General features: G+C 43.1%; 1 protein-coding gene across 3 annotated transcripts in view; it reads left to right on the top strand.

The window, feature by feature from the left end:
* Positions 1-15,081, top strand: part of scn8aa (sodium channel, voltage gated, type VIII, alpha subunit a) — a gene marked incomplete at its 5' end in the record, with an annotated part of 51,331 nt that overhangs the window by 23,434 nt on the left and 12,816 nt on the right. For 2 of the 3 annotated variants that reach the window (XM_080764635.1, XM_080764634.1), the window contains 9 exons: positions 1,208-1,483; positions 3,237-3,372; positions 3,812-4,050; positions 7,154-7,327; positions 7,857-8,213; positions 8,673-9,122; positions 10,057-10,174; positions 10,992-11,146; positions 13,586-13,759. In XM_080764635.1, coding sequence (XP_080620761.1) covers positions 1,208-1,483; positions 3,237-3,372; positions 3,812-4,050; positions 7,154-7,327; positions 7,857-8,213; positions 8,673-9,122; positions 10,057-10,174; positions 10,992-11,146; positions 13,586-13,759 — 2,079 coding nt within the window. Of the gene's footprint in view, positions 1-1,207; positions 1,517-3,236; positions 3,373-3,811; positions 4,051-7,153; positions 7,328-7,856; positions 8,214-8,672; positions 9,123-10,056; positions 10,175-10,991; positions 11,147-13,585; positions 13,760-15,081 lie in introns of all 3 variants that reach the window. The other variant, XM_080764633.1, reaches the window with a different exon arrangement.

Below are 15,081 nucleotides of genomic sequence, written 5' to 3'. Positions count from 1 at the left end.
GCTCACACAAGGTTACATAACACTCAGACAACAAACCAAACCATGACGGATGGTTTGGTTTGTTGTCTGTTACTGTACTGTACTGTACTGTACTGTACTGTACTGTACTGTACTGTACTGTACTGTACTGTACTGGCACACCCGAAATATCCATATATACAGTTAATATGTGCGTGTGTGTTTGTGTGTGTGTTAGGTTGCGCACAGGTGGTGAAAAACAACAATGCTGTTTTCGTGCTCAGATGCACCCAGCCAGCTACACACACACACACACACACACACAGCTATGTAAGGGATTGGTTGCACCACTCAAAAATGGTCCTGCAAAGTGAAATCATCATTGCTTTCACCGTTTCTTTTCAGACAATATTTTAGGGCAACAGAACATTATGTCACAGTCTGACTCATCAAGTGCACAGTCACCGCTTTGTGGTTCAAAATATGTCGGACAATTCAGTTGAGTTAGTATGTTCTACGTGGTTGTGTAATGGTATAGTTAGCATGTTCTACGTGGTTGTGTAATGGTATAGTTAGCATGTTCTACGTGGTTGTGTAATGGTGTCAGGATGAATACCAGTGGTGGTCAGTGGTTCACAAACCTTTCAGGTCGAGACCCAAACGAGAGATTAGACGTTTGCCTGGGACCCAAACTAGTAAAAATAGACGATCTACTAGCACACAACGCATCGCTTCATACACTGCTAGCTTGTAGGTCAGATATTTTTCACTACTTCTTAATTAATATAATTCTTTGTTATTTATTACATTTCTTAGATTTGTTTGTTTGTTTTAAAATTCATAAAATTCTTATATATTTTTAAATGAACACAAATGGGCCCGAACCCAGTGTTTGGGAGCCAGTGGTCTAGATTGATGTTTCCGTGACCTGTATTCCTTTCCGTGATGTAGCCTCGCTCCTGTGATTGCGACCTTGCTGGTGTAGGATATCACTGACCTAATTATGCATTCATATTATAAAGTCACGTGAACCACTCCCTTGGGGTAAAACCTTTCCATATCCCACAGCTGTTGCCCTTGATCCTGACCTCTGGAAATGATGACAAAGAGCGTGGAAATTACAGCGTAATCAATGCTAACTCATGAACTCCCCAGGGCACATCAATCTTAGTCATCATCTCTTTTCTCCTGTCATCTTTCCTCCCTATTTCCATATCGTCTCCTCACCTCTCCTCTCCACTTTCTGCAGTCCCTCCTGAGCATCCCCGGTTCACCGTACCTGTCCCGCCACAACAGCAAGAGCAGCATATTCAGTTTCAAGGGCCGCGGCAAGGACTCGGAGAACGAGTTTGCCGACGACGAGCACAGCACTGTGGAGGAATGCGATGAGCGCCGGGGCTCCCTGTTCAGCCCGTACCGTCGTAACAGCTACACAGGCTTAATCGGCAAGAGGAACAGCACGGTGGACTGCAATGGCGTGGTGTCGCTGATCGGCCCCGGGCCCGGGGGACGCCTACTGCCTGAGGTGAAAATAGATAAGGCAGCTTCTGACGACAGTGTAAGGATTGAGTCATTAGTTAGATCTCCCCGTCTAGGCATGTCTTCTAATTCTGTCATCTTTGCAAGTCCATATCGTATGTATCTCTTGGCTAAGCGCTCGTGCCTCCCCTCCCCTTGCCCCACCCACCCCTGACCCCCTTAGTGTATGCTGCCCTCTAGCACTAGGCAAAGGACGGAGAAACGAATACTTTCTGTAGAGAATATGCTACAGTGAAAAGGTTATAGTATATGAATTAATTACTCCTGTGTAATAGTTACACCAAGGTACATACATGGTTATTTTTCTGCTCTTTCCACATGGTCTATTCTACTCCAGACACAGTATCAGGTGACATCATGATAATCTGTTTATGTAGGTGCCTTCATTCATGCTACAACAAACAAAAGAGAGATATTAAAATATCAAAATGATCAGCACAGATTACAGAGAATTCTACAGTTAATCTCTTTCAGGCTTTCATTGCTAAGACTGACGTGAGTTTTTGTAGAAGACGTTGCATCGTGTCGACTTCAAACAACAATAATTAACGTATTATACGTATTATATAAAACCTATAATAGGTTCTGGTTCTTTAATGATTCCCTTTTTATAGGCACTAGGCAGAGTCTTGTTTTGCATACTGATAGACTTGACACCTCTACTTACTGTTTTATAAACTGCGTACAGTGATGTAATATCATCCTCCAGCCTGTTCCTCCTCCAGTCGGTCAGGACCTCTGTTAGCCTGTGTGGGTAGAATGATCTAGAATCACACTCACAGGAGGAAGAAACAGGCTAAACTAGCCGTGTAGAGTCATGCACATCCTCCTGTGCTTCCCCGATACATACACTATACATACAGTAACTAAAGTCCCTGAAAATACTGTATGACAGAGCTTCACAACTTAGGGCTGCTGTCCTTGTCTGTCTCTATCCGTCTCTGTTTCCCGAACTCTTCCCTAACTCAACCTTGGTTAACTAGTTGTGTCGTCATGCTAGTTAGCTTGGTAGAATTAGATGCTAGAACATAAAAATATATATATGCAAGCATGTAGTAGTGAATTACAATAATGGCTATGATGTCTATAAATGCCTCTCCTTCTCTTTGACTTGGTGCATGCACATGCATGCCAATGGAATGGACCTGAAATACTTTGCCCCATACAAATCTCTTGGACAGACTTGCCAGTTGCAATATATGTTATATGGTTTCAAATGGGGAGGGTAGTTTAAATTGGGAAAAAAGATGCAAGACAGCCAAATTGGCTTACATTTTGATAAAGTAGTGGTGACCTAATGGCTATATTGCAAGGTTAATAAAGACTCCATTATTGCATGAGAGGACTGACAATGCATTCATGCAGAAATGGGTTTCCTCCCACATTATCTCAATACCCATTTATTAGTTAAATGGGATGAGCTAATTACATTTGAACACAATTAGGTCAAGTAGCCCTACACCACTGCTCCCACTTTGGCTGAGTCCTGCATGATTATACAGCACACAATTATTATTCCATGAAGCCAGCATTGACATAGACAAGTATCAAATCAAACATACCCTGCCCTGTCCACCCACCCACCTAAAAAGAAACAACTAAAAACAAAACAAAAAAAGAAAATCCTCTACTCTGCGCAATGCTGTTGTGCACTTCCCTCCGCCGGCCAGCGGTGGTGCTGTGGGATGGTGTTCATGTCCTCTCCAATGGGTGCTTGATTCTTCCTCTTCCTCCGACAGCCGACTACAGAGGTTGAGGTGAAGAAGAAAATGTCGGGCTCCCTGATGGTGTCAGTGGACCAGCTCAATACCTCCTTTGGGCGGAAAGAGCGGGCCAACAGTGTCATGAGCGTCATTACCAACACACTAGTGGAGGGTACTGCCACTTTACCCTGCTATTTAACCTGCTGTCTCATCTTAATCTAAAGCTGCATTTTTACCCCGTCATACAATGGTGTCGCTCGCCCAAAGTTTAAACAAAAAAATATGTATATAATATATAAAGAAAGAAAGCTTGTAGCTCTGCTACTTTCGGCGCGCGGCACCGTTGTATACGACCAAGTATAAATCATGCTTGACTAGGTCTCCACTCATTGGTTGATTTAGATTGAGCTGTAGCCTTATTTCCTGCTTACTTGCTTTGCATATCCAACAATACCGGATACATACAATGAATGCATACAGTTTTATTTCTCTATTCATTTTTGATATACCATTTGCATGCGGTACGATGAATGCCTAAAGCCTCGCCTGTGCGTTTTGTTTTTGTTTTTTTGCTTTGTTGATGTTGTGGTGGTGCCGCTATATGTCTTCAGAGCTGGAGGAGTCTCAGCGCAAGTGTCCGCCGTGCTGGTATAAATTTTCTAACACATTCCTCATCTGGGAGTGCTGTCCTATGTGGCTGAAGACCAAGGAGATAGTAAACCTCATAGTCATGGACCCCTTCGTGGACCTCGCCATCACCATCTGCATCGTCCTCAACACTCTCTTCATGGCCATGGAGCACTACCCCATGACGGATGAATTTAACGGGGTGTTGTCGGTGGGAAACCTGGTGAGTGGTTTTGTGTATGCAGTACAGTCGTATGTAGTGCAGTGGTTCCCACACTTTTGCTTGTCAAGGACCCCCAAATTGACACTAATTAGCCCGCGGACAACCCATTTGAAAAGGTATGCCAGGGACCCCCATAAGAGATTATTTTTACGGCTCTAGCAATGATTCTCAACCCGTTTAATTTCAAGGACCCTCAGATTGACAGGCATTAGTCTAATGCATTTAATTTACCCCATTTAATGGCATTTCTATCTCTGAGACCCTCAATTTATATTGTAAAATCAATGTTTAATTTTAACTTGGAACCAAATGGACCCTTATGGGTCCATTTGCTTCCAAACTATCATACAGCTGGGGTGTATTAAACTTATTTTCCTTTCAGCTTTTCCCTTCAGGGGTCGACACAGAAAATCATCTGCTTCCATCTCACCCCTGTCCTCTGCCTCCTCTCACACCAACTAATTCATGTCCTCTTTCACTACATCCATAAATCTTCGTTGTTCTTTCTCTAGCCGTCCTGCCTGGCAGTTCCAACCTCAACAGCCTTCTATCGATATACTCACTATCCCTCCTCTGCCTACAGTACATGTCTAAACCATCTCAGTCTGGCCTCTCTGGCTTTATCTCCGAAACATCTGACATGCACTGTCCCTCTGATGTACTCCTTCCTGATCCTATCCCTCCTCACTACTCCCAGAGAGAACCTCAACATTTTAGTCTACCTCCAGCTCTGCTTCCTGTCTTTTCCTCAGTGTGAGACTGTCTCTAAACCATACAACATAGCTGGTCTCACTACAGTCTCGTACACCATCCCTTTCATTCTTGCTGGTACTTTCTCACACACACACACACACACACACACACACACACACACACACACGCACGCAACACAATACACTAGAATGACAGACGTTTCGACTATCCAGCCTTCATCATTGTGACAGCGTTCATCACACTGATGAAGGCTGTCACATACATGTTGATCTATTTCAACGGGTAACTCACCATAAGTCAGAGCGCGGTGGTCACAAGAAAAATGATCTATTGAGAGTGGGTTGACAATGAGACATTGAGATATGAGAGATTATTATATTATTAGAACATCTCCTCCGCTGTTGAGACGTGATGTTTTTGGGGCATCATGGTGTAATTGGCAGTTCTTTCATTGTACATTCAAAGGTAAATGAAAACATTCCCAGACCTCCCCTTCCTCCCCCTACAGCTGTTTGTTCTTCCATCCGTCCTCCAACAGCCTCCCATACACACGCACGCACGCGTGCACAAGCGCACGCACACAAACCGTTTGTCATGTCTAGTATACCAACATCAACCCCATCACATACAGTACACACACATGCGGCCATGTGTGCGCGGCTGTGCGCATACATAGCATACACATATTTCTCTCTCTCTCTCCATCAAATCTGTTTTCTTTCTTTATCCCTCTCTCTACTTTTTCCTCTCCTCTTCTCTCCTCTCCTCCTCTCCCTATATCTCTCTCTCTCTTTCTCTCTCTCAGTGTGTCCTCTGGTGTCCTCTCTCTTGTCCTCTCTCTCTCTCTCTCTCTCTCTCTCTCTCTCTCTGGGTGTCCTCTGGTGGAGAGGAGCTGTCTCTGTGCTGATTGGTTGGCTGACTGCATGGTGGGAGGCCTGTATTAATATTTCATGGAGCCTGATCGATGAGCTACTCTAAAATGGTGCCGGCATGGGCCACTACTCGACCTGGCCATATTATCCAAATTAGCATTGTCACTCAAACAGAGTCAACCTAAATATGTGCCTAAATGGGTGTCTAGATGCTAAAGCTAACGGCAAGGCCTGGATTAGTGTGGTAAATAAGAATCAAATTCAGAATCGGCTCCCTGTTGGAGCCAATGGTTTGCAAATGTAAATAAGACGAGAAGTCACAGGCAGCTGGAGGAATATTGGAGTAATCTGTACAGAAAAACATTTTAGATAAGGTGCTCTCCCTTGAAACGTGTGGGTGTTGCCACAAGCTGTGCATCATTTATTTCCTGGACATTTCGAGGTCACCTTCATGCGATGAGTCATCATCTTAGAATGGGGATCCACACACGCACGCAGACACACAGTCACACACACACACACACACACACACACACACACACACACAGTCTCACACAAAGTCACACACACAGTCACGCGCACGCGCACACACACACACACACACACACACACACACACACACACACATACACAGTCGATATACACTGCCCTACAAAGCCGAGTTATTTATTTGCCTCAAAGTCAAATCATCATGTTTTGGAGGATGGAGGATAAAGCATTACCTATATATATATATATATATATATATATATATATATATACATACATGAACAATTAGTGCACGTCACACTTGCTTTGGCCAGATCTTCCACTTTCTGTCCAGTGTCTCTGGCAATAGCCCCTAGATTACGTATGCAAATTGCCTTCTTCCTTGTCTAGTTGGACACGTGTAGTAAATGTGACCCTGTTGCAAAATTAGAGAAACAATTAGTGCACTGCATCACATAATCTATATGCCAGTCGAAACACAGTTTAATTCTTGCCGTAGTTACTGCACTGAGGCTGTGTAGGGCAGTATACAGACACACATGTATGTAAGCTCAGACAGTGATTATGAATGACCTTCAGCAAAGCGTAACAGATATCATGACACAACAGATGGTCCATACTATCCTTGGGAGTCGGGACTACTGCACACGTGCAGGACACACACGTGTGCGGCTGTGCACACACACGCACGCACGCACACACGCACGCATTACACACACATTAAGCTAATTAAGAAGCCTGTCTCTGTTATGGCTTTCTACAATACATGTAATCCATTTCAACCATAATACCTTACAAGTTGTCTTCACTTTTTTATGTCTCCCTGCATCATTCCTGTAGTACTCCTAAATGGGTCTCGGAAATATGTGAAGTATAAAAGTAGATGGATTATTCTTAAACATCTCTAATGCACAGTTGGGATACCATGCAGCCTGCTTTAATCGAACTTTCAACTTCCCCCGTGAAGGAAGTTATTAATCCAGTGCTATTTCGCTCTAATAGTTTGTTGTTTTTTCACTCCCATCCAGGTGTTCACTGGGATCTTTGCAGTGGAGATGTTTGCCAAGCTGGTTGCCATGGATCCGTACTACTACTTCCAGGAAGGCTGGAACTGTTTTGACGGGTTCATTGTGACGCTGAGTTTAGTGGAGCTGGCTCTGGCTGACGTAGAGGGCCTGTCGGTGCTGCGCTCGTTCCGATTGGTAAACACTCCCTCTGGTTCCCACAACCTTGTTAAACGGAAAGAGTGAGAGAGTCCAGTAGTCAGAATGGGGAGAAAACACATTTGAAATGTTTATTTAGGTCCACATTAACAGAAGTACAAGAATGCCTTGTGCAAAGGCAGACAATTGGAAAACAGCCAGTTACAATTTACAAAGTGCACGGCACGGCAGAACATTGTTATACTGTTGTTTTATGACATAAATCATAGATAAAGCAAACAACGCCTCCTACAAATTGAGCGGCTACCTATTATAGCTGATACTGAGCCTTGCTAAATGATTGGCCCTCCTTTTTCTTCATTTTGCCACTAATCTAATCTTTTAAATAAACTGTGTATATATATTTCTAAACATATTTCTTCTCGCAAGGTGCATAATCTTTTTTTAAAGAAATATCTTCATGTTAAGATATACAGTATCTTGATTTGAATAGAATCCTTTACTGAATCATTTCCCTCCTATCCACTTTATACCCTGCTCCGCTCTCTCACTGTCACCTGAACCTCAGCTGAGAGTGTTCAAGCTGGCCAAGTCATGGCCCACCCTCAACATGCTGATCAAGATTATCGGCAACTCTGTCGGAGCCTTGGGGAACTTGACCCTGGTGCTGGCCATCATCGTCTTCATCTTCGCCGTGGTGGGCATGCAGCTCTTCGGCAAGAGCTACAAGGACTGCGTGTGCAAGATCGCCTTAGACTGCGAGCTTCCCCGCTGGCACATGAACGACTTCTTCCACGCGTTCCTGATTGTGTTCCGTGTGCTGTGTGGAGAGTGGATAGAAACCATGTGGGACTGCATGGAGGTGGCAGGCCAAGGCATGTGTCTCACAGTCTTCATGATGGTCATGGTCATCGGTAACCTGGTGGTGAGTATTCAGTCTGGACTGACTGATGATTAACTGTGTCAAATGTAGCACTAAGATCAAGTAGGATTAAAATGTCCCCCATCAGCTGCTAAATGATGACCATTAGTGTAATTTCAGTAGGGTTGTTTCTCTGCTGTGGCATATCCAAAAACCTGATTGGTGTTCAAGTAGTCACTAAGCTGTTTATACAGAACTATTTTTAAACATTTGGAGACTAATGGGAGTTTAGAAATGAACCTAACATTGCTAAGAACTGAAAGTTTCAGATTGGACTTGAAATGACTGGTACTGAACGAGTGGTGAGGGAACTATTCATAATGGACAAAGTGGGAAAACTGAATCCTTTCAAAAGCTATGGGCAGAAAAAGGATTCCATGGTACAAACAATCACAGATCGTGGTTTCGTCAGGCTGCACTTATTTGTTTTCTCTGCTTTTTGTGCCATCTTCCCCCTAAAAGGTGTTGAACCTATTCCTTGCCTTGCTGCTGAGCTCATTCAGTGCTGACAACCTGGCAGCAACAGATGACGATGGCGAGCCCAATAACCTTCAGATCTCGGTCATGCGCATCAAGAAGGGCATCGCTTGGTTCAAGGCTACCATGGCCACTGTGGGTAAGAAGCCAGGGGACGAGCAGAAGCCCCTGGACGACATGTACGACAAGAAGCTCATGTGCATCCCCAATCACTCTGGCCTGGACATCAACAGAGACCTGGACTATATCAAGAACGGCACTGGCATTGGCAGCAGCGCGGGCCGCTACATGATCGATGAAGACCACATGTCCTTCATCCACAACCCCAATCTGACTGTGTGCGTGCCCATAGCCGTGGGGGAGTCTGACTTTGAGAACCTCAACACAGAAGACTTCAGCAGCGAGTCGGAGTGCGAAATGAGTAAAGAGGTCAGTGTGAAGGCGTGGAATTGGGCCCATTGTTGCTTTATATAATTTAAATGAACACTGTGTTGGATTGCACGATGGATAATGAATGGAAGGAAATAGAAAAATATAATGTGCTTTGTATGCACTGGGATGAAACAAACCCTAGTTTTTTACAGGACATTAGCACAGCCTAGCTCTTTGAATTTTGTATGTAGCCTAAATCGAGGTATCGTTGCAAATGCATAGGCATTAATACAGGATTAAGTCCATGTTTTATTGTTGTTGTATTACCGTCCAAGTCCGGTGTTGCTTGTCCCTGACCAGTAATACCATGGTTGTGGCACAAAAATGAACCCTCGCCCATTATTCAATAGACGATGTTTGCGACCAAAGTCGCAGTTAACTATGGAATCGTGCATTTCACGTCAGTTTCCCAGAGTCTGGTTAGCCACGCCCAGCAGCTGGTGAAAACCTTAGATCTCCCCTAGATCTCCATATATGGAGCTGACCTGTTCTGACATTCCATTATGTTGATCTTACCTCATCAAACACTGTACACTCAAGACATGCTCCATATATGGCCAGTGCGCCCTTTAGGGCGAGGTCGCTTCTCGCCCTCAGGCGTCTTACTGGTATTGATTGATTTATTGTATACTTTATTAACAGTTTGCATAGACAAGCATTAGGAAGTGAAATACAATACACGGTCTGCTAAAAGGATGAATCCAAGAAAGCCTTGTGGCTTGTTTCCAGTCCATTCCATACTCGTATCCGCTGACCAGTGTCTTTTACTAAATGCATTTAAGACTCTCTCAGAGCAGCTTGTTTCCATTCCATTCCATTCCATACTCATATCCGCTGACCAGTGTGTTTTACTAAATGCATTTAAGACTCTCTCAGAGCAGACGGTCTGCCATTTGATCTCGATCCGTATGTGTTGTGCATATATGTGTCTCTCCAGATGGATGAAACCAGCTCGTCAGAGGGCAGCACCATAGACATCAAGCCAGATGTTGCTGAAGAGGTGGTTGTGGAGACGGTGGAGGAGTACTTGGACCCAGAAGCCTGTTGGACAGATGGTGAGACCACTGATCCTATCGCCTCCCACACTCCATATCGCTATACTGTTTTCCCCAAGGGCCCAGCAGGAAGTCATAATGGTTGCCGGGTGACGGGCAATTTATACTGTATTTGTGGTACAGAGTACAGTACATGCTATGGGAATTACTGGTATTTTGTATTAAGATGCAGTACATTAGGAATACACAATATAGGATATGTCCATAGTTGTCATTCTTGTTTCTATGGTATACTGTACATCTCCCAGTAACACAATAATCACAGACAAAGGGGTGCCTGGTGGCCTAGTGGTCCAGGCGCATGCCTCATATAGGCTCTGGCCTGACAGCGTGTTCGAGTCCCGTTCATGATTTTTTTATTTTGATTTGATTATCTTTATTTTGAAACCTTAGGGTAAAACAGTAAAATAAGATAATAATTTAAAAAAACAAACAATATATATAACCACAATGCATGTATATTTCTTTTTTGAATGAAATAAGAAAAATATAATGACAACAATGTGATCATTGATCTTGCACGCACCTGAAGTTCAAAAAGGATTAGGAAGAAGTAAAAACGTATTTACTCCTACCCCTATTGATGACCTTTGCTGCAGCGTGTCTCCCCTTCTTTCTCTCCCTCTTTCCTGTCAATCTTCACTTGAAACTATCAATAAAGGCAGAAAAGCCTAAAACAAATCTTTAGAAAAATATATATTCACAAACAAAAATGTGCCAGTTAAATTTGAGTAGCTTTGGCTTTTACAGTACAGTTTTTAATCGGTACAGTACCTAATCATGGAAACACATTGAATGTCTTTCTGTGCGTTTTCAGGTTGCGTGGCCAAGTACAAGTGCTGTGACGTTCCCATTACATTCGGCTGGGGGAAGTACTGGTGGTGGCTGAGGAAGACCAGCTACCTGATCGTGGAGCACAACTGGTTTGAGACATGCATCATCTTCATGATTCTTCTCAGTAGCGGTGCCCTGGTAAGAACTAAGAAGGCCTTCGTTACTGCTCTGTTGAAACGCTGAAAGGTGACTTCACCAATCTTTTTACCCAAGTCCTGTTGCTCCACTGTGAGGACATGTACCTAATCCTCCAATGGAAAGTCAACAGCAAGCCTCAGCAGCAAAAATTGAAATGAGTACAAGAGACAAATATAGAAAATAATTTAGAAATCAGAGGTCAAAGTAAGACTCAAGAGTAGCAGTAGCAGTATGCATATAAGCAGTGTATAATCAGTGTACAGTATATATGTACTATACATAATACATACTAAACTAATATAATATTCCCCTCCCATACTGTATAGAAACTTATTTTAATGAAGTCTGCTCTCTTGTGCTTTCATTAATGAGACAAATAGCAGATGAGAGAGATTATAGGGAGACTTAAAAAGGAGAGATGGTGGAGGAGAGGAGGTGGAGGCGGCATTGGTCTATACCAGCTCTGTTAGAAACATATACCGGTAGTTTCAGTGGTAAAAGATTTAGATTACTGTTAAATACAGAATGCATTATTACTACTTTTATGATTAGTATTGATAAATCTCTTAATAACCATTGTAATGTTTTCACAGGCCTCATGGCTACATTGTGGATTAGAATCCCGCGCCTGTCATCTCCACTTCCTGTCTCACTTCACTGTATTGTCTAGAATAGTGTCTAGTGATAATCTTATGTCAGATTTTGGAACACATATACATATTAGGGGTGGGAGTGGGACGATATGGGTACCTCACGATACGATATATATCGCGATATTATGCCCTCGATAACGATGATATCACGATATTCGATATATTGCGATATATCGATATATTGTATGAAATTTCATCAATGATATATCACGATATCTGCAACTACAAAATACTTGGAACTGAAAAAACGCTATTTTCGTGCTCGGACACAGGGAGGGACACACACATAGCTGTCTATAGGAGTGGTTGCACCTCTGAAACACTAAATTAATACTCAATAAACTCCCCCTTTGACTCATACCCTCATCATAATACCTCACAAACACTACCAACTGACCATTATCACTGCCACTGGTGTCATCATAATAACTCACAAACACCACCAACTGACTATTATCACTGGTGTCAGTGGACTTGTCCACTGCTGGGGAAATGCATTCTGCATTTTGTATTCCCACAAAGCTGTTTGGACAAATCACCATCCAGTAATTCAGTACTTCTGGTTGCTGTGGAATGTGAGAGTGGGATTTGCTTTATTTTAGCTGTCATTTCCTCCTTTTCTAAACATGTTGTTCATCACTTCATTATGAACAACATTATTTTATAAAAAGAAAAATAATAATAACAAAAATTCTATATCGATAGATATCGATTATTTATTGCAGGAGGACGTATCGCTATATATCGCAATATCGATATTTCAGCACACCCCTAATACATATGTACTGTACTTATGTGTCTGTAATTTTGTAGAAAATGATAGAAGCTGGTCTGAAATGTTGTCAGTTGGGCTGCACGGTCCCTAAAGCCTATTTTGTGCATTATGCCATTTCATTTGAACACCATCTTTTTAAATAGTGCTCAAATGGTTAAACTGTCCTTAATTTTGCCGGGAACCCCCTGGAATCCCCTCAAGGACCCCTGGGGGTCCCCGGACCCCACTTTGAGAACCACTGCTCTAAGCAACCACAAGCAGGCAGGCAGGGACAGAGCCATAGAGTAAGACAGAGTTACGCAAACTCTGTTCACTTCATGGGGCCAGTCCAATGGCGGCTCTCTTACATAGACGTCTATTGAGAATGGGGACAACAAATAGGGACCTGTACTGTAAGTAGGCAGAAATGCATTGGACCCAGGCAACAGCCCAGCTTTAATGATCTTAAATCCCTTTATTTTAGATTGTTTTGTAGTAATCGTAAAACATAAACATTACAGAGACTTAAGTTTAGTTGTTACTGTACAATACTTTTAAACAGTTGGCATGTTGCACACATGCCTAAAATTGCTCTTATTTGCGCCGCCCTCGTTGAAAACAATGTATTTCAAACTCCAGCTTGTCCCTCTCCAGGCTGCATGAACAGCGCTCGAGCATTCGGTTTCTGCCCCCTCAATATCGTAACTCTTCTATTAGATGGCTCTGGGCAGGGGGGGCCAGTATAATCCGTGCAGCACCTTGTGATTAATGGACCGTACCATCTATCATAAGGGGAATCTATTTCTGGTGCCAGGAGGGCTATGTTCTCAAGCATGTCAAATCCTTCTAAAACAAGAACCTGGACCTGCACATTCTGTAGCCACGTTAACATGGGGGAGATATTTGAAATATTCTAAGTACGGGGTGGTGTTTTATAATGCAATAAATCATGGTTAGTGAGCAGCTTGTCGTATTTCTTTCTCTCTCCTTGTTCGAGCTGACATAAGCTTCCTTCCCGTCTCCCCATCATAGGCCTTCGAGGATGTGTACATTGAGCAGAGGAAGACCATCCGTGTCATTCTGCAGTATGCAGACAGTGTGTTCACCTACATCTTCATTCTGGAGATGTTGCTGAAATGGGTGGCCTACGGTTTTGTCAAGTACTTCACCAACGCCTGGTGCTGGCTCGACTTCTTCATCGTGGATGTAAGTCCTACTCCTGTGTCCTCTAGTGTATGTATGTGCGCGCGCGCGTGTGTGTGCGTGTGTGTGTGTGTGTGTGTGTGTGTGTGTGTGTGTGTGTGTGTGTGTGTGTGTGTGTGTGTGTGTGTGTGTGCGCGTGCGTGCGTGTGTGGGGTAGTTTAGGCGTGCTCTATTTAACCACACCCTGGTACAATATGTGATACTATGAATACCGTACACAAACCTTTTGTGTCAATTATTCTTAGCATTTATTCAATTATAAAGAATATTATATTATTTATGTAACAATTTGCATGTTCTATGCAGTTCCATACATCCATAACCTACTGTTGTCCATTGGGTGTGGTTAGACTTGAGTGGTCACACAGGTTAGAAAAATGAACAACTGCTTCAAGGCTTGCAAAAGGTGACAGGACATACTGTGCACAGCAAGCAACAAAATGCTGGACCTTGCTTAATTATTTTATAAACTGGATTCTACAAGACTCCACCACTAGCCTGTCTGTTTGCTCTGTGCACATATCCATGTCACCTTTGCAGACCCATCAAGCAAAGAAAACCTTGCCCCCCCACCCCTTTCTACTTGATTTCTTATCAGTCTGAGGTGCTTGAATATGAAGGACAATACTCTTTTTGTGAATATGGACACGGAGTGTCTGGTGTGCCACAAGCAGGGAATTGTGTAGTCTGTTTTCATATTGTGTGCCAATAGGAACCAGTTCCTAATGGTTTACATAGGACAGTTGATTCCAATTTGGAAAACCTTCTACTCAGGCAGGCATGGATGCCAGCACAAATTAGAATCAGCTAATCAATAACCATTAACTATGTTTATTGATTTATTACACACATATTCAAGTCATACTCAGTCCAGTGGGACTGGATGGTGTCAAAGATGTGTTGATGTCTAAATATGTCCTCTTGCTGTGTCTCTGACCTAATGTTTGATATGTGCCTTTGTCCTCTCTCCCTTTTTGTAATGCTCTTCTCCTTGTGTCAAATAAGTTTGGAAGGCCAGATCGGGGGATATTATTCCATCTGTATTTCAGCAGTTATGACTTATGAACGTACCTATAATATGGTTCAAACTGCTAAAAGGGATAACATTACATTGTTATATCATTATCAACAAGACTATCTTTCATTTGATGTGACTTTCAGAGAGATTACCATATACTGCATATGGACAACGAAATGTGTTTATTGAAATGTACGGCTGGGGAAACTCTCCCCTGTCAGGTGAAAAGATGCAGCTTGGACTCCTCATGCATAGAAGGAAGCATGAGGTCAGTCCGCTGCCCCCCCCCCCCCCCAGGTTGGCAAGA

The sequence above is a fragment of the Protomyctophum bolini genome (genome assembly GCF_963924005.1).
Source record: "Protomyctophum bolini genome assembly, chromosome: 5".
In the NCBI taxonomy this organism is placed as follows: Eukaryota; Metazoa; Chordata; class Actinopteri; order Myctophiformes; family Myctophidae; genus Protomyctophum; species Protomyctophum bolini.
This window is presented reverse-complemented; position numbering and strand designations above follow the sequence as displayed.